The sequence below is a fragment of the Podarcis muralis genome, chromosome 5 (genome assembly GCF_964188315.1).
Source record: "Podarcis muralis chromosome 5, rPodMur119.hap1.1, whole genome shotgun sequence".
Lineage (NCBI taxonomy): Eukaryota > Metazoa > Chordata > Lepidosauria > Squamata > Lacertidae > Podarcis > Podarcis muralis.
Window position 1 is genome coordinate 41,810,404 of NC_135659.1, and position 27,915 is coordinate 41,838,318.

General features: G+C 39.2%; 1 protein-coding gene across 13 annotated transcripts in view; it reads right to left on the reverse strand.

Annotated features, from left to right (window-relative positions):
• Positions 1–640: 640 nt before the first annotated feature.
• The window catches only part of NFIA (nuclear factor I A), a 417,681-nt gene continuing 390,406 nt past the window's right edge, over positions 641–27,915 (reverse strand). For all 13 annotated transcript variants that reach the window (XM_028733254.2, XM_028733259.2, XM_077928681.1 and 10 more), the window contains one exon: positions 641–8,164. In XM_028733254.2, the coding sequence (XP_028589087.2) occupies positions 8,088–8,164 (77 nt within the window). In that variant the 3' untranslated portion in view covers positions 641–8,087. The remainder of the gene's footprint in view (positions 8,165–27,915) is intronic.

Here is a 27,915-nt window from a genome sequence, read left to right on the forward strand (position 1 = left end):
ATCAGGTGCTGGAGGCTGGAACTCAGCTGTGGGTATTGCAGTGCCTGTCCTGCAAATTTGTAAGCTGCCAGTCCAGTTGGCTTCTGAATGTGGAGTGTGGAATGTGGGGTAGCACAGATAGCAAAACTTCTTGGAACAGACCTACATTTACGATGGGATACTGAGATGGCAGTGCCTTGCACTGAGTGCTTGAAGATTTGTCTGACAGCTGTAGAAAGGAGGGATCTTAAATTTCGTAACAGGTTAAACGAAGTGTGTGAGAATTGATATGAGGCAATAATGAGGCCGTTCAAAACTCTTAATGTTGTAGGTAGGATCTCTGGGAACCCTAGTATAGACTGAATATTTAGATAAGAGAACCCAAAATGCTCTCCTGAACATTTTCACTGGGCTACCTCGTTGAAACAAAATACTAATATATGGTGTTTCAACAAGGTAAAAGTAAAGGGACCCCTGACCATTAGGTCAAGGTAACCCAGTCTAAATTTCAGTGGAGCATCCTGGGTTCTATATCAAGCCGTCATACAATGATCTCAACATGTCTTGTTTCACTATATCACCTAAAAACTGTGCTCCCACTACAGTGAGTTTAAGAGATACAAAAAGATACTTGCATACACACTGTAAAGAATGAGAAGTCTTGTTAGCATTAGCAATTTTTTATTTTCCTTTTTTGTTGCATAGGAAATGCAGTACTTGCTTCCAGTAATCGTATTGTAATGTGAGAGGGTGGTAGCACTAATGGTTGAATACAAGAGTTAAACTAATCCACACCAGCTCAAAAACCTGCAGAGATTTAGTTGAAAAAAGAATGGATGCCCACAGTGATTCTCAACCAATTGCAAATTTTCACAGAACATAGTAAAACTAAAATGATAACTCTGAGAGTCAATACAAGGATACTAGAGGCACAAGGGACCCGATTCATTAAAAAAGTAGAGACACAGGGGTATTAACACAGGGCTGAGGTTATTTTGCAGCAGATCTCTCACATGTCCATTTTGTTACACCAAAATGAAAAAGAATTTCTCAATATTTGAACAGAAGAAGAGCCTGCTGGATCAAGCCCAATGGCCCATCTAGTCCAGCATCCTGTTCCCACAGTGGCCAACCAGATGCCTATGGAAAACCCACAAGCTGGATTCAAGCACAAGAGCCCTCTCCCCTCCTGTGGTTTCCAGCAACTGGTATTCAGAAGCACTGCTGCCTCCAAATGCCGAATCAGAGTATAGTCACCATGGACCTTTGATAGCCCCCTCCTCCATGAATTCGTCTAATCCTCTTTTAAAGCCACCTAGGTTGGTGGCCATCACTGCCTCCAGTGGGAGCGAGTTGCACTGTGTCCATAAGTACTTTGATTGGCAGAACTGAGCAAGTGAGCCGGTGACTGTCTAATTGTGCAAAGAAGCCAACAGCAGGTCAATTGTGGGTATTCTCATTTGCTGAATGTTCCCACTAACACATTTTGCAAGCCTGCAAAGTGGCTGCAAAATCAGTTTCCTGCCTTCTTACAGTAGCAACTAAAGTGAAGGTACAGGTGGGAGACTGTCCACTCAGACACTTTGCTCTAGTCAATATTTGTGCTCTCCAAGATCAGATTAGTAGAATGCCTTCACTACATGGAATTGCCAAGGTCTTTTTCAGCTCTTGCATTTATACTACAGATCATGATGATTCCTGGCTTCATCCTTTCTATCTTGGGGTAGTGGTGGGAGTTCACTGATTTGAGGCATTGCTGTAAATGAGGATGCAGGATGCAGGAATGAGTACATGAAATCTAGTGAAATACTGAATTAAAAGTATTTGCTCTAACATTGCTTTGCACTCGGAAAGATTATGAAGTGAAGTACAAAACCTCTGCACAAAGTCTAGCAGATTATGCTATGGCCAAGAGAATTATTTTTTTGTTCAGCAGGACAGTAAAAATCCCTTATCTGTGCAAAGTGCAGAATAAGGATGCTCTCATCAACTTATTATCTTCTAGGGATCCTTCCCCTTGTCAAATGATGTGTATATTGAAGGTGTTCTGCCTCCTGATGGACATGAAATCAGGTGAACTCTTGGTAACAATAACATGCTAAAATTTGTTCTTGTCATGGGGACAGAGGAGGGGGACCTCAAATTTGGGGTAAGAATCATACAAGAAAATCCTATGTTAATGCCTAGTGACTATTTATGAATCGGGCCCAAAGTTTATACAGACTTTTGAAGGAAAAAATTGCAACGGTGCATGAAACTAAATAGCCACATGAGGTTGGGTTTTTAAAAAGGTTCTTAAAAGTTTGTTTTAATATGAGGAGGTCTGATGTGAAGAAGGGTCAAGCATGGGTACCTGGTTTAAACACTGTCAACGAAGAAACCACTTTCAATGTCAGTTCCAAGTTGGAGAATTGTTCCTTACATTGAAATGATGTCTTATTTTTCTTCTGAGATAAGCTCTTAAGAGTTCTTATGGATGCTTCTAAGCAAAGGAAAAAATACCACCAGGCATGGATTTCTGATTTCAAACCCTATGCCTGCCCTTATTAATAAAAAAAATTGCCCCCAACAAATAATACTGAATTTTAAGTTAAATGTATATATCCAAAATACTGAAAACACCCAAAATCAAGGAGAGAAAAAAACAGAATTTGTGTTCTCAGTGAAATATCTTTAAACCTATCTGACAAGAACCAAGTCAGAAAAAAAGACTAACATAACTTTGAGTAATATTCATACAGTTCACTAAGCATTATGGAATAGCATGCATTAATATTGTACGGTTATTTTACATCACCTATATCAGAAGGTTCTGACAGACAGCGAAGGCTACTGGTGTAGAAAAAATCTTACTTCAGAAGAGCAATATAATACAGATTTCACAGGCACTACATTTTTAATATATCAGGTATTATGCTGGTTTTCTTATATTTCTTTCTGTCCTAAAGCTGGCATTTATAATAATGACCAAAAAGGCAAGGATTGAAGTAAACGGAAACTAGATACCAAAGTTGATATATTTCTTTTTTCAGATTTATATTAGTGCATAGTTCTCATGCAGATAAACACTGCTATGCATTTACATTGTTGGAAAGCAGAGTGAATTGAGCCCCAAGTTGTCACATTTTTGTAAATCATTTTGCCAGCCTGTAATAGCACCATGTAATGGATTTGCATTAAACATTAAATTGATTTCAGAATTGGTGACACAGTATTCACTACAGTTAAGTGCTATGGAATAGCTTCAATGTTACCTGCTATATATCAAAGCAATTTTCATCCCACTGCTTTTTTATTGGAAAAAATAAAAGGAAAATGTACTCGATACTAATTAGACTATTGCACAGCCTTGGACTTGATGGTGGCATAGCCGGGTTTTACTGTCAAACAGTAATACATGCATTGACTTCAAGACAAAATTGGCTTTGTAAGCTTGATTTAATGGAAACCTTGCCTGGTAGGCAGAGTTCACTTCATGAGACCTCCCCCAATAGATCTCATGAAAGATGAGTTTCTTTTAGGTGCCATTGAAGCTCTCCTTACATTTTCATGCCGGTCGTGGTTTGCAATGTTTGTTCTATGGAGGCCTTCTACCAAAGTAAAATCATTTTTTTTAAAAAAAGAAAGATATTTCCAGAGACACAATGTAAAGTATAATATTAAGTGACATTTTGTTTAAAAAGAAAAAAAAACCGCAAGGAAAAATACCTGTTTTATGCCACGTATCTTGGTTTTTTTGTCTTTTGTTTTGTGTGTGTATGTATGTATGTATGTATGTATGTGTACAGTAAATGTTAACACTGTTACTACAAAGCTGCAAAATATATGGAACAAAAAGAAAACTGTGAAAGAAAACTAGGTAGAGGAATTTTACATATTCCTGTGGGCTGACTGAATACTGTGGGGAAAAAAGGTTCTATTCCTTCACTTTTCAACTCTTAAGAGAAGAGGGAGAGATCACCAAACAGCCAAGGTATACTCCCGGTGACTGATGTTGGATATCACTATATAACATGATTAATAAATACTTTATTGCAGGGGTGTGCAGAATGACAACAAGCTAAAGTCCTATTTTGAAAAGTGGTCGAAAGAATAGGAAACTACTAGTGGAGTCAATTCACAGAGAGCAGTGTTATTTTGCAGGGGGCGGACTGAGGAGGAAAATGGGAGTGGGAGCCGGTGTTGTGCATCTGGCGGTTTTAAAAGAAAGGATCAGAAAGAAAAGTTGTTTGCACAAAGAATAAAAAGCAATTTTGAAATGGGGAATGGACATGTGAATCTGATTCTGAAGTGTGACCCAGGATTATTTCTCTATTGTAGACTGCACACCCCATGCAGTTGTCTCTCCTCAGATCTCCATTCTCTGCTCTACTTTGAGGAATAAAACTCTGTTTGTTCTCCACACCTGAACAGATCTGAACTGCTGTGTTTCTGCATGACAATAAGATGAACCAAAATTTAATTTAGTGTCTTTAATACTTTACAACCCCTGTTGGTAAACACCCTTGACCGCCTACCTAATGTTTAAAGCCTTTAAAACAATTTGTTTTATGAGATTCCGATCAGAATTCCCTAACTTTACCATCTTCAAACTTAATACGATAAAACACCTTCAAAAATACAGCATATCTGCAATGTCCATTTACAATGGTTCTTCAGTAGCCTATACTTCTCAAGCATAGGAATATGCTATACTATTGAGATAAGGAGAGAGGGGGGAAAAATAACTGTATTTAAATACATACAAAAAGGAAACAGGAAAGTTTTCAACTTAAATCCAGTTCCCAGAGGGGGAAAAAGCAATTCTATGAATGCTGCCTTTATAACGAACAATCAGAAATTCCACTAAGCTAATTTGACAGAAATTTTCCTCATTTAAACAACATTACAAAAGTCCTGCATTATAAAATAGGGTAGAATAAATCAGTGTAATCAATAAAACTATACAACATACAAATTACATCGCTTCTGAGTGGGCAGATTTGATTCTCTCTCTCTTTGCGGCCATGACTACGGCATGCTCACTAAAAACAACTAACTGCCCAAACTATTGCTTAGTTTGCTTTGTTTTTGTTTTTTTAAAAAAGGGTGCAATTTTGTTGTATATACAACCAATTTACTGGTTATACCTTGGCTTATAGCAAGGTTCTGACAAAATGTTTGTCTAGGCTTTTTTTCCCTTCACTGTGAAGCACTGAAAGCTGCTAATTTTTTTATTTTTTATTTTTTTTTTAGTGCACATATGTTTTAATAAAGTAATGCCCTGCTAAGTGCTATAGGGAAGGCAAAGGATGCTGGCTAGTGGATGTGATACCATAACACTAACAATCACACAATACAACGGAGCAAATGACTACTCAACCACTTATTTGACATATATGAAAATCCAAAACATTTTTTTCCTTAAATAGAGAATAACCAGTAAACAATTTTCAGAACTTGGAAGTTTTAAAAACGTGCATATAAAAATGGGCATTATATACTTTTTATTGAATGTGGATTGATTGCAATCTGCTAATAAAAATGGGTGTGGGATTTGAAGAAAAAGGGAGGTTGTTTTTTTTAAGGCTTGCTTGTGAAAGGAACAGTTGTAAAACAAAAATTGCTTGAAGCAGGGTTCAGCTTAGTGCTTCACAGTTTGACTGCTTCTCTAAGAAGAGCCCTTCCTGCGTGTGCATTCAAAAATCACAAAAAAATACGAAGACAAACACCTAAAATACACTGCGTCAAGTGCAGCACCGACTTTGGTCAAATAAAAAAAAATTTAAAGAAAAATTAAGAATTGCTAAGCTTTTCTTCTACATGATATAAGCAGGTATTGCATATTTTCATATATCTGGGAAAAAACAAAAAAACAAACAAAAGGAAGACTCCAAATAAAATGTAAAATGCAGCAACATCAAAAATACTGATAATCTAGCATCTACAGATCTCAGAATAGCACTGCCACTGACCGTACAGGACAAGAAAACACTACCGCTATCTGTGGAACAACTAACATCCTACTGAATTCTAAGATGCTGAAACTGACAATGGCTGACATAAAAGTCACATTTACAAAAAAGTGTCTCCAAATGCTTGACTAGGGAAAAAACCCCTTTCAATATAGGAACATGTGCAACAATTCCACAAATAATCGCTATCCAGGGCAAGGCACATTGATATGGAATTTTTTTTTGTTTTTGTTTCGTGCAAATCAATAAAACAAAACAAAACAAAAAATTAGTTTCAGGGAAAAGATGAGGAGCAAAGTGTCTTCCCAAGAAATTCAGTTTACTTGATTGTATAGGACAGTAGTAGAAACCCTTCTGAAGGGCCGAACAAACATAGTTTAAAGGCAAGTGCCTGGATTAGGGATTACAATATTGTGTCTTAATGCACTCTACTTTACCCTACATTAACTATATAAAAATTAGTTACTAACACTAGAACATGCAGAGAATTTCTCTGATTAGCGAGACTCGCCAACCAGAACGTATATATATGTATAATATAGGAAACCTTCTTAAAGTTGCATGGGAAGCAAAGGGGTGCTCCGCTGTCTGGTAGGAAAAAAAAATCACTTGCATTTTTTTCCTGTTTTTTTTTTTCCTTTTTCTTTTTTTTGTACATAAGATCAGGACATTTTGGGTCCAAACTTTTTTTCTTCTTCTCAGCAAGTGTCCTTGCTTTGAACTGGTATAAGATGTAGAATCAGCATTTTGCTTCTGTTTTGTTGCCTTTGCAGTTCAGAAAAAAACCAACGCCAGTTCAGGGACACAAAGGCGTTTTATTTTCTGGACAGCTTTCTCTTATTAGCTCAAGGGCCACAGTCCAACTCAGAGTGAAGCATACTTAAGGACATTTGTTTCAATGGGCTTAAGCACACCTACCTCCGTGTCTGGTTGTGGCCAAAGTATTTTGAGAAGTGATATACCCTATATTGCCGGAAACACACATGATTTTATCAGAATTGGCATAATCTATTATAGTGACTTTTAGCTTATAAAATTAACAGATATTATGATTTAATTTTAATTATGTGCTTTGATAACAGAAAATGATTAATTAGCATTTAATGTAGATAACATATTGTGGTAAAAGCACCATTAAATTTTGTATTTCTTTTTAAATTTCCTTCAGTTTTAAAGGGATACAAGTTTAACAATAAAAAACATAAAAAGCAAAAATAGCTCCCCCTTTTTTTTTCTTGCAAGGCTGTTTTTTACCCCGATAATTTAGAGTCCTGGGGTGGTAGGACTTGGAAAACAAAAATAGAATTTTCAACAATCTCTATCTTACAAAGATATTTAGCTATCCAATGAAATTGCACTTTTCTCAATTCAAAATTCGATTGTTTTGATTGATTCCTGTCAGTTTCTATCAAAACAGACCAACTTCCCCATTTCCGTGTGGATTTTATATCATGTTGAAAATCATCAAAAATGTTTCGTCTAAGTGCAGCATTTAAACCCTTTTTTTTCTTTTTCATGTGAACAGCAGTAGGTTGATATTTTATATTTCTCTGCAACTTGAGTGGAAATCAACCTGTTGATAATGCTCTTATGATTCATGTCACGTATCTAACTGCCGACTGTAAAATTAAAAACAAAACAAAACACCTGATATGTTACAGAAAAAAACATGCCCCATGTCTGTCCTGTAAGTTCTATATTGCAGAATACAGCTACTACAAAAGTTATCATGTATGTGTGTTCCTCATGATCTCTCAAGAAGTCCCACACCTATATGGGAAATTAATCAGTGAAAATACTGTAAAACAGCTAGGCGCCATGTGGAAAGTGTTATAACAGCAAGTCAGTAAGCAGCCAGCAGGCTAGCTCTACTACCCAGTGTCCCTAATGCTTACACTACCAGTTGAAACACTTCAAAAATTATGAAGCCCAAACATTTCCAGCACCATATGAGAAATTACATCGGTCACTAAGGTGTTCTTTTGTTTTAAAAAAATCCCCTCCTCCCGCCCCCCCCAAACAATGTTACGGCCCTTGTCAATCAACCATAACTTTTGCCGTTTCTGAATGAGAGCAGTTGCTTGCTGTCAATATCTGTTCATCTCCCCTTCCATGGATGCGAAGTAACTGCACTGTGTTGCTGCTGCTTCCATGTTACAGAGTTGGGAAGGGGTCGGGTGGTCTGTCTGGTGGGCGGTGGGAAGCTGTGAGTTTTATCCCAGGTACCAGGACTGCAAGAAGGAAACAAAAAAGAAAGGAAAGATTGATTGATTTTTAGTATTTATGCAATGCTTTCAGCAGAATCCCTGGCATGTTCATGGCTATGTGTAAAGAAACCTAGGAATTAACAGTGAATCATTTGGCTATTTCTTGTGCCAAGGTACTAAACCAGTGAAATCACATGACATTGCACCTCTTCTTATTCTTTTTACATAGAGATGACTGAACACTAAATAAGAAAATTGCAAATCATTACACAGATGTGACGGATGTGTGCATATTTGAACATATGGAAGAGACACAAGTTGTCATGAGTGCTGCTCTATCCATGAACTGTCACTTAAATAATAAACCTGTAGGGCAGAGATTTTCAACATTTTTGGGTCCATGGCTCCCTTGACCAACTCCATTCTTTCCATGGTACCCCTATAGGGCTCAGGAGCCCGGTTATGTCACTCCTTGTCTGCAGAGCTGGCAGGCCCTCACACCCTCCCTTGTGGAGTGTTCCCTTAGCCTCCTCTCCTCCCGCCTCTCCTTGGGAGTCCTCTGGGCAGCCGCTGCCGCTTGTCTCTGAGCTGCCCCCAAAGAGAGGTGCCTCTTCACATTGCCCCAAAGTGGCCTGGGAAGCACCTCCTGGTCAGCCCCAGAGGCACCATTTGCCTTGGAAGCTTGTAGCCAGAGCTGCTGCAACAAACAGCTGTGCAAGCCTTTGGGAGGCAGAGACGTGAGAGGGAATCAGAAGAGGAAGGAAAGAGGGACAGAGGCCAGTGTTGCCCATGTTGCTACTGCACACTGGTTGAAAACCACTGCTGTAGGGAGCCCAAAAGTAGGTTTAGGCAGTTGAGGAGGGAGGATAAAGCAGCTGTACAAGAAGCGTGTGGCTTTCTGCTACATAAAGATTTCAGGAGCTGCTTGGAACTTTAGAAATTCTGGCAATACAATGAGTATTATGAGCTACACATTCCATGAAACCATTAAGACCATCTTGGATTAAAGTAATCTGAAGGTTGTGGCTAAACTTAGTTTACCTATACATTTCCCACAACTGAACCACACCCCTGGATTCCATTCATATATGTCCAAACACAGTTGGATTCTCCTGAGACTTGGAAAGGGGTGGGGTTTTTTTTCTTCCTGCATCAATCTCGGACCATGTGAAAATATTGTGCCATATACACGAAGGTCCAATTGCTAAAATGGAAAAAGGCTAAGATCTATGTTTTAAAATTGCCACATCAAGGCTGCCTCTCTATTGTCAGTTCTGAATTGTGGCTATAACATGTAAAATGGATAACTGACATCACTGTCAGTTGCTATGAGGAACACAGCAGATGAACCCTGAAATAAGAGGCAATTGGATCAGCAAAAGTGCTGATACTTCTCTCTCTGGCCAAGTCTATGTTTGTAAATAAAGGTTAAACCTGGATAAAAGCTGTCTTCCATGAAATTAAACTAAAACGTATCATAGCACTCCATAAAATACAAAGCAATGGGCATAGATGTCTGTCATGACAGACTGAGGTGAACCACAGCAGGAAAGGGGCTGGAAAGGTGAATTGCTTTATTTCCAATAGATTCAGAATACTGTTGCACACCACCCCAATCTCGGAGCGGTGCGAGCGGGTTCCAGGTGCTTACTCAGGGTTTGGTTACCTCAGAATGATGGACAGTAGAGTTGTGGTACCTTTATGACGTATGGTTTATTTACAACATATATACAGTACAGCCTGAACCTACGATGGAGGTGACTCATACCATTAACACCCCAAGAGGGTCTCCCATAGCCACTAGCCACAGCCTTGGATTCCAGCAGAAATCAAGCATGGTTCTGTCTCTCGGGATTCCCATCCTGCATCCTCCTGCTTCTATATACCTCAACCCTGGCCACTGTCTTTCTAACTACTAGCCAGCTGAGGGAGAAGGACCCACCCATATTTTCTCTGGCACAGAGTCACTTCCTTTGTTACCTTCATGACCAATACATAAGCTATTACCAAGAACATGAACAACTAAATCCTCTATTAGATTTTAACCCTGGCTGGATGTAGGCTTTAGAAGGACCTCAGGCATATGGCCAAGCCCCCACCCCCAAACTTACAACAATACATTTTGTGTTCTTCAGGCCTGATGGTTTACCTCAGAAAAGCCACCAAATCAATGAAGGCGTGAGAAGAATCAAAACCCAATAAAAAGTTATTTGATTTTGAACCCTGGTAGTGTAAAATAACTAGATAAGGCCTTGTTATGTTCAGCTGAACAAGCAGACACAACACTAAAGGCCACCGTGAGTTCAGTTATACACAACTGTGACGTCTGTTATCCGTTTAAGCCATCCCTCCACGATCTTTCAGATACTATGATTCAAACATCCATGTGCTCATTTGAAGGTTGCCCAAACTTCTTACATATGGAAGCAGGCTTGTGTTCACTGTTTAGAAGTCAGCCCAACAGTGCCATTGCTGTGTGTACTTAGTGGAAATTGGCACTGGTGCGGAGGAGGAGTGGGGCTGAATCACGCTGGTGTAATGCTTGAAACTAACTTTTGATTCTGTTTTTTAATATTGTTACCATTACCTATTACAACAGTATCCTCTAATTCTTCTATGGAGTTCTGAGTGGCTTACACAGAGGCTTTCCATTTTATCTTTACAACCAGTTCTTTTTTCCTAAAAAAAATGTTTATGGGTACTCTCATTTTCCTATCCCTATTTCCTATTGAAATACTGCCCCTCAATGAGGCCAAACCTAGATTCACTAAATGTTTGGGGGGGGGGGTGTACCACTGCATCCCTCCCAAGAAAAAGCACTGTTTACAATAACCCTGTGAGGTAGGCTAGGCCGTGATTAGGCCAGGATCACTGAAGTCTAACACCGCATACACTATATGTAAAGATTTTCTGGCTGTCCAGCTTTAATAATTTGCACCTTTTTTCCTTTCTTTCTTTGACAGAAACAAAACACATTGCCCTTGCATCACTGGATTTTATGAGTGACATAATAAATAAAAAAATTTCAGCTAGGTGACACAAATCAAAGTGGTGCTTTTACTGTCCCTGTCATTTCTCAGACAAAATGAGCTTACACCAAAATACCCAGTATTATTAATATTTAAATTGCATATTAACAAAGAAAAGCAAAAATCCTGCTGGCTTTAAGATTACATGATTTTTAGCTTTGGCAGTATGTCATGGAGGCAAGTTAAATAAATATTGCTTTATTTAAAAATAAGTTGGCAAGAGAAACACAGTCAATTCAGATGACTAGTTTCCTTTTTCATCCCACTGGCTAATTCTTTGGGTTTTTTTCATATCTCTCTCTCTCTCTCTCTCTCTCTCTCTCTCTCTCTCTCACACACACACACACACACACACACACACACACACACTTTCACCACCTTTCTTTTCTGATTTTATGAGTCGGAGCTAGACTGTTAGTAATTAAATGAAATAGTTTTTATATGTAACTTTTGTTCAAAAGGTTTTCCTGAAGGTTAGGGTGCCTAGGCTCATTATTTTATAAGCAGTGCTATTCACCAGATTAATATAGATTGGCTTTGATAAAATTACTCAAGTGAGTAAAGAATGGTACATTATTTACACAACTGAACTGAGTAAACAGTTGTCATTAGGGCCACTAAGATGAGTGTTTACTAATAGTGCACTGATTCAAACACATAAATTCTCTATATATTGACAAACTCCATGTATTCATTTCAATAAAATTTGCTCTCACATTAAACCACAGAGCCTAGGGCTTGCCGATCAGAAGGTCGGTGGTTCGAATCCCCGCGTTGCTCGGTCCCTGCTCCTGCCAACCTAGCAGTTCGAAAGCACATCAGAGTGCAAGTAGATAAATAGGCACTGCTCCGGTGGGAAGGTAAATGGTGTTTCCGTGCACTGTTCTGGTTCACCAGAAGCAGCTTAGTCATGCTGGCCACATGACCCGGAAGCTGTACACCGGCTCCCTCGGTCAGTAAACCGAGAAGAGCGCTGCAACCCCAGAGTCGTCTGTGACTGGACCTAACGGTCAGGGGTCCCTTTACCTTTAAGTGTTATTACAGAACAGTAAAGCTTGGATGGTGCGAAACATTACCCTGCACAGCAGACATTCGCACAGCACCCAAGTTTAGAATCATGATATTAGGAGTAGCTAGCAAGAAGCCACATGTTTTAAATTGAGAGAAAGACCATTTGTCCCTAGTTGTTAGAGAAGCTATCACCAGGACCTGCCTATCAAGTTGATAAAGGCTTCCAATCCAACTTGGTAACACACCTAACATGACTTTTATTTTAAAAGCATTAAAAGTAGCATTCCTGTTACAGATTTACTGATTTATTGAAATGAGTCCCATGTAAAGTATGCAACTGACAGAGGCAAATGAGAAGTGTTAGGCTGAACTAATTTTTAAAGTAGTGATCAAGAATGATATCTAGGTCTTCATTTATAGCGTTTTGTTGTTGCTGCTGTTCTTCTGGTTGATGTTAACTGTCAGTTAGTAACTATCCCAAAATTACAGGGATTTGATTCAGACAGTCTGGATGACTAGATGGCCTGTTTCACTTTGGGACATGTAGTAAAACGCTTGAAACTATTTGCATTTTTTTTCAGAATGCAGCTTGTGTATGGTATTTCTTTTAATAATACTCAGTGCACATTTTGGACAGCAGGGGGTGCACTTTTCCATGCCACTTCTTTCCTTTGCTACTCACTGCACAGGTTTTTTTTTGGGGGGGGGGATCTGCAGTGCTTCTGAACTCCTCTCAAAACGGGGTGGGTGGGTGGGTAAGTTTCTTCACCCATCTTACTATTCAGTGTGTGCCTTGCAGACAAGGTTACCCCAGAGCAGCTCTGTAATCCTTCACTGAAATAGGCTTTATTGATTGCTCTGGTCTATTGTTCCCTTTTCAAGTCCCCCAAGTTCAAGTTCATCCTGGTGTTACATCATGTCTGGTTGCTACGAGCAACCAGACAGACCCAGACGTGACTATCATTAGCAAGAAACACTCTGCTCTCCTCCCACCAACCTTCCAGTGGCTCTGACGTAGCAGGGCCACTGCAAACACATTGAAGTATTTATTCAGCCTAATTTATGACCTACCCAGCAAGCGAGACCCCCACTCCAAAACCCAATGCTGTTGTATATTTAATTAATCAGCCTCTCTCTGGCACTTGGGAAAGTTAGACAAAGGGCTAATTATTGTGTTGCACTCCCCACACTTTTTTTTTTTTTTTTTTACTGGGGTGGGATAGGGGGAGAGAAAGAGTTGAATATTTGCATGGGAAAGAAAACTTATACGAGGCTCATGCCAGTCGCACCCTCTCCCCATAAACACCTCTCTCCCACTCTCCTGCCCTGCTGACATTTCATGAAATACTTTAGCTGCTTAAGGGAATTAGGAAAAAAAAATCTGATGTGAATGTAACTCCTTCAGAGTTGGTATTCAGTAACACAAATCAACTCATGACATGTTTAAATTTAAATGCTAACCACACACTCTGAGAGTTACTTTAAAGGTTAGTTTTTAATCAATAGAAGTTGCTGACTCCGGAGTTTTGAGCTGCGCACTGCAGCTCTTGTGCCTTTGTCTAAGCCTTAAGGCTTTCAAACTTTTTTTTTTTTTAAGATGATTTTAGCAATGATTTGCAGACAGTGCTGTTGTGTTCTTGAGGAGCAACATGTCAATAAAGGAATAGAGTTACCCTGCGCTGGGGGTGTCAATATGACTCCTGGAGGCACCACTCATGTCTGACACAATGGAAAGCTGATTAACTCTTTCCTGGCCAAACTGGACACTAAAAAATCATTTGCAGAGATGTTCAACACTCAACTGACTACCAACTGACTTTTTTCCGGAATAAGATGCCCCAATACACTGTTTACAAAGTCAGAGGTCTGCCTCACCCCCCCCCCCAAATATGCAACCACACTTGATTATTATTTGTTTGCATTTCAAAGGCATTAAGGAGCATGTGCATTTACTGGATTCACAACAAATTCATAATGTCTCACAGAAAAAAAAGTCCATAGGCAGTGGTAGTGTTTTAAACTTCACTTTCCCTATTTCCACCACTCTGGGTGTGAGGGTAAAATATTTTGGATTGCGTTCGAATAGCAGCTAAACTATCTTTTCGACAAACTTTCAGCCTTACAAATTGAAAGAAAATGTAAGCTTCAAAATAAAGGGGGTGTTTAAATGCACTCACACGTGCTTCCACAAATATGCTCACATTTGGTCTGCAATTCACAGATCCGTCTAAGTAGTAAAAACAAGAATTTGTGCTGGAAGAACTTTTTGGCATGTTGGGTAATATGCAATCAGAAATGCATTCAATATTTCAATTTTTTAAATATCTGGTCTTATATGGGATTCCCAGTGGTCTCTAGTGCAAGGAACTACTCAGGTCCACATCTGAACAGCTTCAGAAAATCTGCAGCATCAGAAATGCCCAGACCATTTACTGGGCCTGCATGAAGACTTCTCTCTTTTTTTGCCCATACCTGGGGCTACTACAATTCTGTGTTGTCCTAAAATGGATTTTACTGTCCTTCCCCCCCATGCTCAAGGTGAAACATCAAGAAGAATTCTGCAGTCCAGTACAAGATCTTCACTTTCCTTTCTCCAGTCAAATGAAGAAGTAATCTCATCAGGTTGAAAAGTGCTGACTAAGGATTTAATAAAGTGCCTGCAGATGTGTGTCATCTCTAAGGTATTCAACTCATGTAATGCAAAACAGTTCCACACTGAATGTGCTTATAAAATTCCATTTAACCATTGCTGAGCTCTGTTTTAATGTCCTCAGAGGAGTATTATCACACTCCCCCCTCCCTAATTTACAGCACTATGAAAGTTGAGGCTCTATACTGCCAGTGTCCTAAAATCCTCACAGTAGTAAGGTTTTATGAACCATAAACAATATCTACTTGACTGAATCCTAAACAGGAAGTCTGAAATGGCAATTACATTGCTTTGAGAATGTCAGCCTATATCCAGGGCTAGCTGCGGAAGGGGACTTAAAAAAGAAAAGAAAAGAAACCTCCTGGCAAGTCTTTCTTTGGGATTCAAAGAACATTGAAAAAACACCAGTCCTGGAGTTCAGAATATTTCAAAGAGAACAGAAACATTTATTCTCTAGTACACGTTTTGACTGTGCTAGCAGCACAGAAATAGGCCAAAAGGTTATTCAAATAATCTTTAAAACGCCTGTCTTTTTATTTTTGGCTCTGAGAATTTATATTTTCAAACCCAAACTAGCCCAGTTCCAAAGATTTCTATCTGTGCATCCCCCTAAATAATGACATATTAGACAAAACAAACAGAAGTGGGAACTGAAGGATAGAAGAAAGTAAAAAGAAGTCCTCAAGGGCAAAGTTTAATGCTGCGGAAGGAGGTTGTTAATGTGGAATCCAGAACTGGGTGTGACAAGTTGGCTTGCTTCTCAAAGCAAAATGGGTTATTTAAGGACATTAATACATTCAGAATGTTCTCTGACAAACTCCATAGGCTAGATTTTATTTCCCCCAAATGCATTCATAACTAAGGCCTTTTATTGATTTACAAAAATTTCCCTTCTCTTCCAAAGAGATTGGGTGGCATACAGGGCATGTACAACCCCCCCCCCCTCTCGCCAACACAATTTCCCTTACAATAATTCTATGAAGTAGGTTAGGCTGAAATACAAAGATTAGGCCAGGTCTCATTACTATTATTAACTGTATTTATAGACAACCTTTTCTCCAAGAAGTTCAAGGTGGCACACATAGTTCTCCCCATTTTATCCTCACAGCAATGTTGCGAGGTAGGTTTGGCTGATAGGCAGTGACTGGCCCTAAGTCACTCTGTGGTCTTCATGGCTGAATGGGAATTCACAACCCAGGTCTTAGTCCAGTAATATAACCTCTACTCCACATTGGCTTTAGGTTACCAGGGCCTAAGTTGAAGTGTTGACTTTAAAACATAAGGCTCTGAATGACTTGGAACTCAGGTACTTGAAGTAGAACTTCTTCCTATATAAACCTGCCCATGTATCAAGATTGACAGTGGAGGCCCTTCCTGGGGTCCCACCCAAAGTAAGGTACGTTGTGTGATAAACCAGGCCAGGGTCTTTCTGTGGTGGTGCACTGGCTGTGGATTTGATTGGTGCCATTGGGGCCTATCATTCTCTAGGACAGGAACAAAGAACCTGTGAAGAAACTAGCCTACTGTACAAAAGGTACAGTTCACATTTGTCGTGCTGCCTATCTTTGCCTTTGGCTCTGTGCATTACTGACATGTAAGCCTTCAAAGGTTGCCCAGAAGGGAACATGACCTTTCGGTGAAAAAAGGCTCACCATCAGTGCCATAGAGGGAACTCTCTGGGACTGAATAGCCTGCAGAGTTCAGAGGACTGGAACACTTAAGTCTGTGTGAGTCTACCCTGTTTTTTTGATGGCCACAACAACATTAATATAGTTGTTTAGAATGCTCATTTTTTTAAGTATTAAAATATATCAGTACTATTAGAAGATACATCAGTATTATTCTCCTGACATTGCAGCTGAGATGCTAAGGCTATGAGGCAATAGACTGTGTAAGCCTTGAGGGTCTTTCAAAGCAACCGCTTCCTGGTTGTGAAATACCCTCGCAACAGAGGTGAAGCTAGCACCAGCCTTAGTTTTAAGGTCATCTTGTTCATTTATGGTAGAGATGACATTTAAAATGGGGGGCTTTGTGGCACACCACAGCATAACCCTCAGCTGTCCCGGGGAAACCATGACATCCCATTTTTTCATGCGAAAGCACGGTGGCCTTTTTGGGCACCGTGATCTCACCCCGAAAAAGTGCTTTTATCAGGGCCACATTTTGGGGTGCTATGCACTCATGCAATAGTTGTGATCTTGCATGGGAATGCAACCCCAAAACACAGCGTCCCATTTTTTCACCTCAACATGTTGCTCAACTTATAGAAAAGGGGATATTGCTGATCATGCAACTTCACAGGTTGCATCAGTGGTACCTACCATCTCTAAGCAGATTGGACCGGCACTGATTGGGAGCATAGGAAAGTTAGGCTAAATCAAAATAAGTTGGCTTCTTTCCAGGCTTGAAGGACACATGCATTCATATTATATTGTTGTCTTCTTATATGATTTTATGCTATTTTGATATATTGCTGATTTAAAGCTGTTGGTATTTTATTGTTTTGTTTTATTTTGAAAGTTGACTCTGAATCTAACTTTGCTAGAAGGGAATGGTATGAATCTTTGAACTCATTCATACATAGGTTTAAGCTGTGCTCAGGCATTCAGCTGAGTATGTGAGCTGCAAAACCAGGAATGGGGTAGGTGCACACATTGCAAGTCCCACACCCAACAACTCCAGGTGTGAAGACAAAGGTATGAAAATGGGCTTTAAGGATGTTCGATTGAACACAATGACAAATGTTTAATTTTCATGAAGGATAAGGCTACCAGTGCCAATGGTTATTTCTTGCTCCACTGCTGGAAGCAGTATGCTTCTGAACACCAGTTTCTGGAAACAGCAGAAGGGGAGAATGCCTCTGGTTGGGCACTGCGAGAATAGGATGCTGGACTAGATGGATGAATGGCCAGATCCAGCAAAAAGGGATGGAAGACTCCCATTTCCCTAAATAGCAATCTTGGTAATATACAGTTGTGTACTTTGAACATCCTAAAAGAAAGAGGCACAAATTTCCCCAAGGGCACAAAATTTTCAAAGCAAAATATACACAATTTTTTGAAGGAAACTAAATGTCATGAACTGTACTGAACTTCATCCTATAGCTCTATAACAGGACTTCCTTCCAACAGCTAAGGTTGAAAGCATATATAAAATAGAAAGAGTGTGCACTACACTGGAAACAGTTGTGAGCTCAGTTTTTATATTAACATGTCTTTAGCACACCAGTTCACTGGTAACACTAATGCTGCCTTTCCTTTTTTTTTCTGAATGGGAAGCGAAGTACCCATTTCCAAGAGACTGAAGTACCCCATTTCCAAGAGACTGAAGTGGCGCAACTTCTTCCTGTTTCAGGTGCCCCGCAATGGGGAGCTGTGTTTCTCAGTGGCAGCAGTCATGGAAAGCAGATGCCCTCCAAAAACCTAGCACAAAATTTATCATGCAGCAATTCTTGCTGCTGGTTCCTAATCTACTGAGTAGTCCAGAAAGTTTCCTTTGTAACAATGCGTAAATCCAAGTCAAGGATCTCCTGTGTCTGAATTCTGAAAAATGAATTAAAGGTTGGTTGAACTGCAACACAGTTGCCTTTAGTCTGAATATAATACATAGAACCATCAGAGGGAAAGGCTTTGAATGTAATCCAAGCAAGCAAAACTGAGTGTCACTTTGAATACGGTGTATACATTACGCAAAGGAATTTATGATATAAATTAGAGCTACGGGAAGAAAACTTTCACCTTTTTGCTACGAAAGAAAATGATGAAACATTATACTTTTAAGATAAAGATTAAAATTGTTTTGAGGAAAATCTCACATGCTTCTGCAGAAGGAAAGGAATAGTTGTGTTCATTGCCAAGTTTACTTTAAATTAATGGCCCAAACTTTCATGTCACACGTTCAAAGCCAGTCACAGTAATAGTTAACTTCAGATTTTTCAGGCGGAGGTGGCGAGAAGAAGGAAAAGAAAAAGAAAAAGTAGTCAAGCAAACAAGAGAAAGAAACAATCCTATTCTGGTTTTGTTATAGGACGGCATACTACATAGATCAGAGGCTTTGGGGAAAAAATACAAGCCCCCACTGTACACAAAGCACAGGAAAATGTGAGGGGGGAAAGGGAAAAACTAAAAGCAGCTTAGGATGTGTTAACTCTGCCATTCTGTCAGCTTAAAGAGTATTTTATGCTTGATCAACAGCTCCCTTTTATTATGCTTTTCTTTCATTCATTCAAGACATCAAAGAAGTGAACCACCAGTGTACCTGATCTGCGGGAAGAACTAGTAAGGGTGTTCTAAAGAAACTGGGATATTGGGAGCCAGACACCCCTGCGGACAAGCTAGTTCAAAGGGAATATTTCAACAATGATTACATTTTGTAAATCTTTCCTCCTCCCCACGAAAGACAGCTTATTTCCTGCTTTGTCATGAAAAATAGATTGTACCCATTAAAGTGAGCCTGCACTATCAAAGTTACTTGAGAACTCAAGTACAGCAGCAAGGGGATTAAGTGGAAAGCAAGATGAAATCTTTCAGAGACTTCCAAAGTGTTGCTTACGAGCTGTTGTTAGTCATAAGGTTTTTCTTACTGGAATACAAGCACTCTGCCTCCATCTACTTGCAGGACGCTCTAAAACACAGATGAAAAGTCGGGATATGCTGGCATTCTAAATGGTATGAGGTTAATGCACTAAAAATCTCAAGCCCTTAATTTAAACTACAGAACCGCAGACTGAGTCTTTTCAGAGCCTCCACTTAATTGGCAAACTATACAGGGATTCGATGCAGGTGCACAGGTCCTGGCAAGGGACACACACACACACACACACACACACACACTTTTTTCTTCTTCACCCGCTACATAGAAAGTTTAATGGCAAGCTCTTGTTTGATGAAGAGCATAAGTTTAAAAGTAATAAGAAAAGGTCTCATTGAAATAGAGGCGCCTTCTGTGTGCATTGTTGATTGGTGCACAGCGCTCCTCTGAATGCGCTGGTGGTATAGGACCAGCACGCCTATGTATGGTCGACTAGATAATTATATATAAAGGACCACTGATCTGGGCTGTGCCAAGTGTCAATCTGTCATATGACTCTCAGCCTGCAACTGCGCTCCTTTTCAATATGGTAAGATTAGTAGTAACCAAGACTTGCTTTGAATTGCAGTACTAAGAGCACATGTCAGTGCACAGTACGTTCCTTCACTGTAAGAGTTCAGTCACACTGTACATGGCAGTTTTGTTTTGCCATATATATACATACATCCACACACATGCTTTGGTTACATGCCAGGGAATCCTGGTCAAATGCGCCTCCCCCTCTCCAGACCATCACCTCTTTCCGAGTGTTTGGAAATGTGTCTCCTCTTCACACTTCATGTGTTTTTATGGAAGTCTGGGATATAAAACTAAACCCCCCCCCCACTGGCTCTGTTAATAACCTATTTTGCAAGGAGGCTGTACTCGGAGCAAAATGGTTTCCCACTGCACCCAGCAATACTTTCTGTCCAGTTCCATTGGAATGCATTTAAAAGTTCAAGTTCAAATTTAAACTAAATAAAATGCTCCTTGGGAGCCTAGAGCCAGCCTTCATTTACATGTGATCTCTCTGAACTTCTCTTGTGCTAGCTTGCTCTGTTTCCAGGGCCCACCAAAGGAATGTTCTGCAGTTACAGCCTGCAGTGCTTTCTCAGGCATTTGAGACCCAGAGGCACAAATTTCAAGCTCCAGTATTAAAAGTTTCCACATAACCAAGAGAAGAGGAAGGAAGGAGGTAGAACAATATATCCTTAATTATTTGCATATAGCATTACACTTAAAATATTACACTTTTTTTTAAAGGAACATAACTTATCCTAACAGCCCCAGTGTTATAACAACCAGCTTGTACTTTCACCACAGTCTAACCCTTTGTTCTTCATTGCACTTTCCGCTTTTGTTAGTTTTGCAAAATCCTTTGTTAGCAAGCTCTCAAGACTGTACTTGCAGTTTTATTCAGTTTGAACCAAAGGCTGGGCTCCCAAAGCAAGTTATCTACAAACAGACTTTTTTTTTTAAAAAAAAACTATGCATCTTAGGAGTGCAACAAGGAAAAAATGTCTAAATACAGCTATTATTCTTTCACAAACAACTGGTCAGTACACATCAATAGGCTATCGTGTTTAGACATGTGATGAGACATATCAGAATGTTGCCTATTTTTCTTTAGTTCTGTACCCATGAATAGGAAAAAAATCCTCAAGGCCCATTTTTTGGACCCAAGGGAGAGTTGAAGTATAAGAGAAAACAAACAGCAGTTCTCAAAATAGATGTTTTTGCAAAAAAACTAAAAATCTAGCATTTTGTCAAAATCAGCAGTTTTGCTGTAGGTACAGAATAAGGGTTATCACCTTCACTGAAGGAAGGAAATGGTGTTATACCCAAGATGACATTGATGTGGAGCTATGTAGATTTAATTGGATGTGATAGCAAACATACATCACACACACACACCCCTGAAGCATGGAAGTGTCCTAATACTTGTAGCATTGACACCAAAGAGTCTGTTTTGAAGACTGGACTCAATAGTTCCTAATGATTTCTAGTACAAGATGAGCGTTATGAAAATGTAAGAAAGTACAGTGTCCCTCTCAAAGAAATAGGCAGTCAACATAATGCACCAATGACTAAGTGGCTAAAGCCTGTCATTTTTAGCTATACTACCTAAAATGCTTTAGAGCTTCCGAAATGGTGGTCCATGGACCATCAGTGATCCATAAGCTTCATTCAGCTGGTCTGCAGCATGTCCATATTAAAAATTCATATTAATTTTTAATTGCTTCATTATGATTATGATTATGATTATTACACACAACAACCACCTCCACCACCCATCTTCCAACATAGTGCATTACAACTGCTGCAACAGGCAGAAAAAATAATTAAGTGAACTGCCAAGACTCTTACTGCTTGGTAACACATTTCCATGGTAGAAGGGGCAAAGTGTGTGCATCGTGTTAATGGAGCAACTGCTTGTGTTAAATAATGTTAAATGTGCATGCGAAAGGGTGGAATTCAGACTGTAATTCCCTTTGAAGCACACCCTGCCCCTATAAACCTACTTCTGCTTTATTTGACTGCTTCTAGTTGGACCAAGGACATGATATTAGTCCAATCTTGTACAGTTTCTCGGTCTAACTCCCCCCCCCCCTTAGGTCTGCCTAGATAGCGGCAATATGCGGAGCTTTCAGGGTCAAAGGAAGCCACATCTCACATTACACTGCAGTGACTTTCTGGTCTGGATAGAAATGTCTAGAGGAGTCCACCACAGCTGTCCTTGGTTATCAAAGGACACTGTGCAGTGAAGATCCTGGAACAACATGAAAAACGTAGGCAGTATTGAGGGGCAGGATCTGGAGAGTCATCCATAAAGGACAATTAAAGTCAAGGGCAATTCATAAGAGACATTTAACTGAACACGCCCCCCCAAAAAAAGTTAAGACTGACCATTGTCCATTATTAGAGCTGTCATACAATTAAAGAAATCTTAGGATATTTAATGGGTTAAGCTTCACTCAGTTAATGATTAATCTATTAAATCTGCATATTAATAAAGTAAACAGTCTGGGGAGGAGAAGCAGCATCCATTTCTCTGCTTTTAGGTGACACACACACAACATCCTATTAGCTGCAAATCTTTTAAATAATTTCACAGAAAGCACTAAACTATTTTTAAAAATAAAACCCGCTGCAAAATAAATCAGTCCAAAGGTTTTTTAACTGATAATTGACTAAACATTGCAGTTCTAGTTATTGTTTATTTATTAATTGAAAACTTTGGAACAGTGGGACATGGTGTTGGGTTCAGGGTGAATAATTATTCTGTAAATGGAAGGAGGCCTTATTTCAACATAAGGTGAAGTCTGCATCAAACCTATCAGTCATCACACAGGGGTAAAGTCAAACTATTTATTAGCATTAAGTCAGACTAATTATTAGTGTTGTGTTTTAACAGTATGTAGCATACCAAGTGAATTGAATTAATAGTTATTGTTATGACAGTAATCATAATTATACTCTTTGAAGGGATCAACACACACATTTCCACTTCCAGCATCTATTAATGGTCACATCTCATGATTTTGAAACACTTCATTAGCTTATATCATATGTTTGAAATTCAAGATCTTGCTGTCAATTCAGTCAGTTGCAAGTTTGGACAAAAATGACCTGTCCACTTATAGTGGCATGGGGTTAATCACAATCCCACTAATTGGCTTCAACCAAGTGCATACTTAAAGCCCTAAATTTTAAGAAATGGGGCTTGGTCACAAGAAACTGAGTGCAATATTTTAGGAACTGGGTGCTAACTAGAGAAATTAGACAAGGCGAAATCCCAACTGAAATTAGACAACTCAAGCACTTCCAGAATTTAAGCATGTACTATTTCCTCTGCGTAATGCCTACAATTTTTAGCTGAGCAAACACAGCTTGCAATCAGCTGGCTTTCTATATGTTTCCAAAGTTATTTCTGATTGCAGAGGGAGAGGAGAACCTGGCATGCTACTTATTAAGTGAGGAAAACTGTTCTGGAATCCTTGAAAAATAATACATTATGGTGTGCCACAATACTGTTTTTACGGGGATGGTTTTTAGACTATAACTGTACTTGTGGTTATTGCCTGCCAGGAAAATGGGTATTCTGACCTTTGTCCTTACTTCACTGAAAGATGGAAATTACTCAGTTTTCTTTGTACATTTATTTTCAAGCAGAATATAAGCGCTGATTTTTTTTTTTAAAGGAAAAGAATTTGTTGCAAAAATGAACCAACTGTATTTGTGGAATTTAATAAAAACACACCCACTGACTTTACAGTGCAACCTAAAATTTTCAGAAACTTTTCATATCCCAAATACACCAGAGATCCTAGTAAACGTATAAAAAATACTGCGCAGATTAGTACATTTTAAAAAAAGAAATTAGCTAAAGAAATAAAAATATTGTAATAATTCATGTATCTGGTTTGCTTTGCAATCATCTATTTCATCAGTTGCATAGCCTGAGAAATCTTTACGAAGGCTGCTGGTGACCTGAGAAGAAGTGTTCCGTGCAAAAACCTAACATTCATATTTATTAGAATATGAATATTATTGACTGCAAGCTGCATATTTCTATCACCAGAAGACAGTTTGAACAACATGTTAATTCTGCTGGTTGTTTGTTATTTTTTCCAGTCTGTTTTTCCATACATTTGTTTTAATGTATATTGGATTTTAAGGCAACCAGCTCATGGAGTGCTTTGGTAAAGAAGAGTGGTCTTGTGAAAATCTTCACAACACACATTCCAGTCTAAAAAATGGGAATAATTGTGACCAACTGAACAAAGGTATCTTTGCTACATAAAATCTGTTCTACCTCATACTCACAGGACTGTAATTTCAGTCATCTTAATTCATTCTAGAACAATGATGTATATACAGTGGTACCTCGGGTTACAGACACTTCAGGTTACAGATGCTTCAGGTTACTGATGCTTCAGGCTACAGACTCCGCTAACCCAGAAATAGTACCTCAGGTTAAGAACTTTGCTTCAGGATGAGAACAAGAAATCGTGCGGCGGCAGCGGGAGGCCCATTAGCTAAGGTGGTACCTCAAGTTAAGAACAGTTTCAGGTTAAGAACGGACCTCCAGAACTACCGAATTTTTTGCTCTATAAGACTCACTTTTCCCCTCCTAAAAAATAAGGGGAAATGTGTGTGCGTCTTATGGAGCGAATGTAGGCTGCGCAGCTATCCCAGAAGCCAGAACAGCAAGAGGGATCGCTGCTTTTGCTGCACAGCGATCCCTCTTGCTGTTCTGGCTTCTGGGATTCAGGATATTTTTTTTCTTGTTTTCCTCCTCCAAAAACTAGGTGTGTCTTATGGTCTGGTGCGTCTTATAGAGCGAAAAATACGGTAATTAAGTTCTTAACCCGAGGTACCACTGTATTTTAATAGCATTATCTTAATATTATTATTTAACATTGCTATCCCTCTCTTCTGAGCACTCAGATTTTAACTGTGAGCTTTTAAATTATCACAAACTCTGGTGGAAGCTCTTTTTAAGGCCAAATGATAGTCTGCATGCATGCATGTGTACACACACACACACACTCTTGATACATGCTTTCTTTTTTTTAAAAAAAAAATCTCAGTTCACACCTCTTGACTCTCTTTAAATACAGTGGTACCTCGGGTTAACAACTTAATTCGTTCTGGAGGTCCGTACTTAACCTGAAACTGTTCTTAACCTGAAGCACCACTTTAGCTAATGGGGCCTCCTGCTGCTGATGCGCCGCCGAAACAAGATTCCTGTTCTCATCCTGAAGCAAAGTTCTTAACCCGAGGTACTATTTCTGGGTTAGCGGAGTCTGTAACCTGAAGCGTATATAACCTGAAGCGTATATAACCTGAAGCGTATGTAACCCGAGGTATAGCCATTCATTTTGAAGCCCAAACAAGACATGATGATAACTGTGAATGTTTAAATTTAATCTGCTGCGAGGTGGAATATAGAGTCAGGAACGAGGTGTGGCACGTGGGGCCGGAGGGTAGCTCTCTCCCTGTATCCCAAGGTCTTTATGAAAATTCCCTAAAGGTTCTATTCACCCCAGATACAAGCATGTTTCTGTTTTGTTTCTGTTTTATTATGTATTTTGTATTCCCATTTTGTAATTTTCTGTTGTGAACTGCCCTGGGATGTTCAGATAAAGGTGGTATACAATTGTAATAAAGAAGAAGAAGAAGAAGAAGAAGAAGAAGAAGAAGAAGAAGAAGAAGAAGAAGAAGAAGCAGCAGCAGCAGCAGCAGCTTCCAGCGGAGCAACGTCATAGGAGTGGGTGTTTCCAACTACCCAACCCTTTGCCCTTGAAACCTTACAAGAAGCTGCTGCAGGAGACTGTGAGCAGCATCATGGAAGGGGTGTTTTTAGGACGAAGGTGAAATGGTGAAGCTCACATGTTATTTTTGCTGTTGCGATGCTGCTTGTTTAAGTAATCTTGTTATATTTATAGTATTGGATGTTTTGTATTGTAAGTTATTGTATAGTATTGTATGTTATTATATTTTTGTTTCGCTATGTTATTACTAAATGTTATTTGTTTGAAATGCTTCCCTGTTTTTTTGTGGCAAGTTGCTTTGAGAATGATTTTGTGTGTGTGGAAAAGTGGCATACAAATAAAATGAATGAATGAATGATTGATTGATTGATTGATTGATTGATTGATTGATTGAATGGTGCCAATGGAATCTTCCCTCCCAGATGATTTCACTGGAACTGCTACATGGGCGAATGCATTAATAACCCTTGTCAAGTGCTTGGTTTCTTAAAGTCTAATCCTGGCAAATTGTATGCCGGGGAAAGCGTTATAATTTTTCCTACGACCAAGGTGTATCCTGTGCTGACTAACCTGGCACTAAATCCCATTTAATTCATTGCGTCTCATTTCTGAATAAACATGCAGTTTGCCAGCGGCTTTCTCCTCTGAGCAATAGCAAAAGCAATTTTTTAGGATTCCTAAAGTATGGCATTTGATATATCTTCTTATTTATGTGCAGTTTAATGAAAGCTTCATTTGTATCTGCAATAATAAAAAATAGAATGTGCCAGCATAACATTATGATCTATGGCTGGTGTGGGCTGATCCCAGGACATCACATTACGTTAAAGCAGAAAAACAGTTCTTTGGCAAAAAAAGGTTTAAAAAAAGAAAAGAAAAAAGATTATGGATGATTCATATTCAACAAAGCCTAAACACATTTCAGCTATCATAGGGCTAGAACTGTAACAGGATTGTGATGAATACACAGCACAGGGCGATAGGTCTGTTCTACTAGCAACAGTGCAGGTTGTCATTGTACCAACACAGCTGCAAGCTGCTACATGGCCCATTGCAGTTATACACACATAGGACTGGGGTTTCAGTCTCTTTATTACCATTTTATTGGGATTCACTATTTTATGCAGTTCCAAGATCTTTCATATTGAAAACCTAATGCCAGCAAGGAAATGTGATTCAGTGATACCCTGACACAACCATCAGAGAAGCCGGTCCCCCCCCCCCCAAAAAAAAAACTACTAAAATGCACCCCTGTAGAGTGAGATCAATGTTTTCAATAATATGTTTGTAATCATGTAGCACCCCAACTGTCACAATTAATAATGTAGAAGTAATGGGTTAATTTAAGTGGTCTCTTGTTGCGTAGACACATAAAGATCTATAGTGTAAGGAAAAAGAGGAAGGTAAAGAAAGAACAAAATGTCATTTTTATTTTTTATGTGGACATGTTCTTGCTTTCCATTCTGCTCTTGTAACAATTACTGTACTAGCCTCTCTGACAGAGTCAATAAATCGATCGGGATCTGATGCAGCAGCAAGGAAGGCTAATCCAATACACCATTATCTGCAGTGGAGGTTGGTGGGGGAGGTGAAAGTGGAGAGCAGAAAATCAAAAAGGAAAAGGAAAAAAATGTAGCCGAGAATGCATAGCTGCAGTTCGACTCTCTCATGTATGTTCGGCAGGACAATGGAGGTATATGGCAAAAAGAAATTGCAGCTGCGTAAGAGACGATTTTAAGCAGAAATCAGAGAATCTATAAACTCTGTAGTACTTTAGCTGGCCACAACAATCAAACACCAAACAGACAGTTCAGGGTGGATTTCTAGCCCCATTAATCATTAACCTGCACGGCTGACAAACCAATACCTTTCATAAAGAAAGTGCTATGAAGTTTAGAACTTCCTTAGAAATACAGTGCTAACTTGTTTTAAAGCTGCTTTGATCACCCATACAGTGTTTATTTTTATTTTTAAAGCTTTATTGATTTGACAATAAATCAGTATTTCTAACAATCCACTGGGAAGTTCTTCCTTGCAATTAATGAATATTCACAGAAGGACTAACAGTAGATTGTGCCATTAGTTACCACTTTCTTGGGAAGAGAAATGCCTTGCACTTAATCATGTCCTTCTTGACGGGTGCTCTCTAGAATAATGATTCTTTACAATATTTATGGGAAAATCCACTGGGCTAGAACTTAAATACCAGAGATTCCGGACAGAACCACCATTTAGACT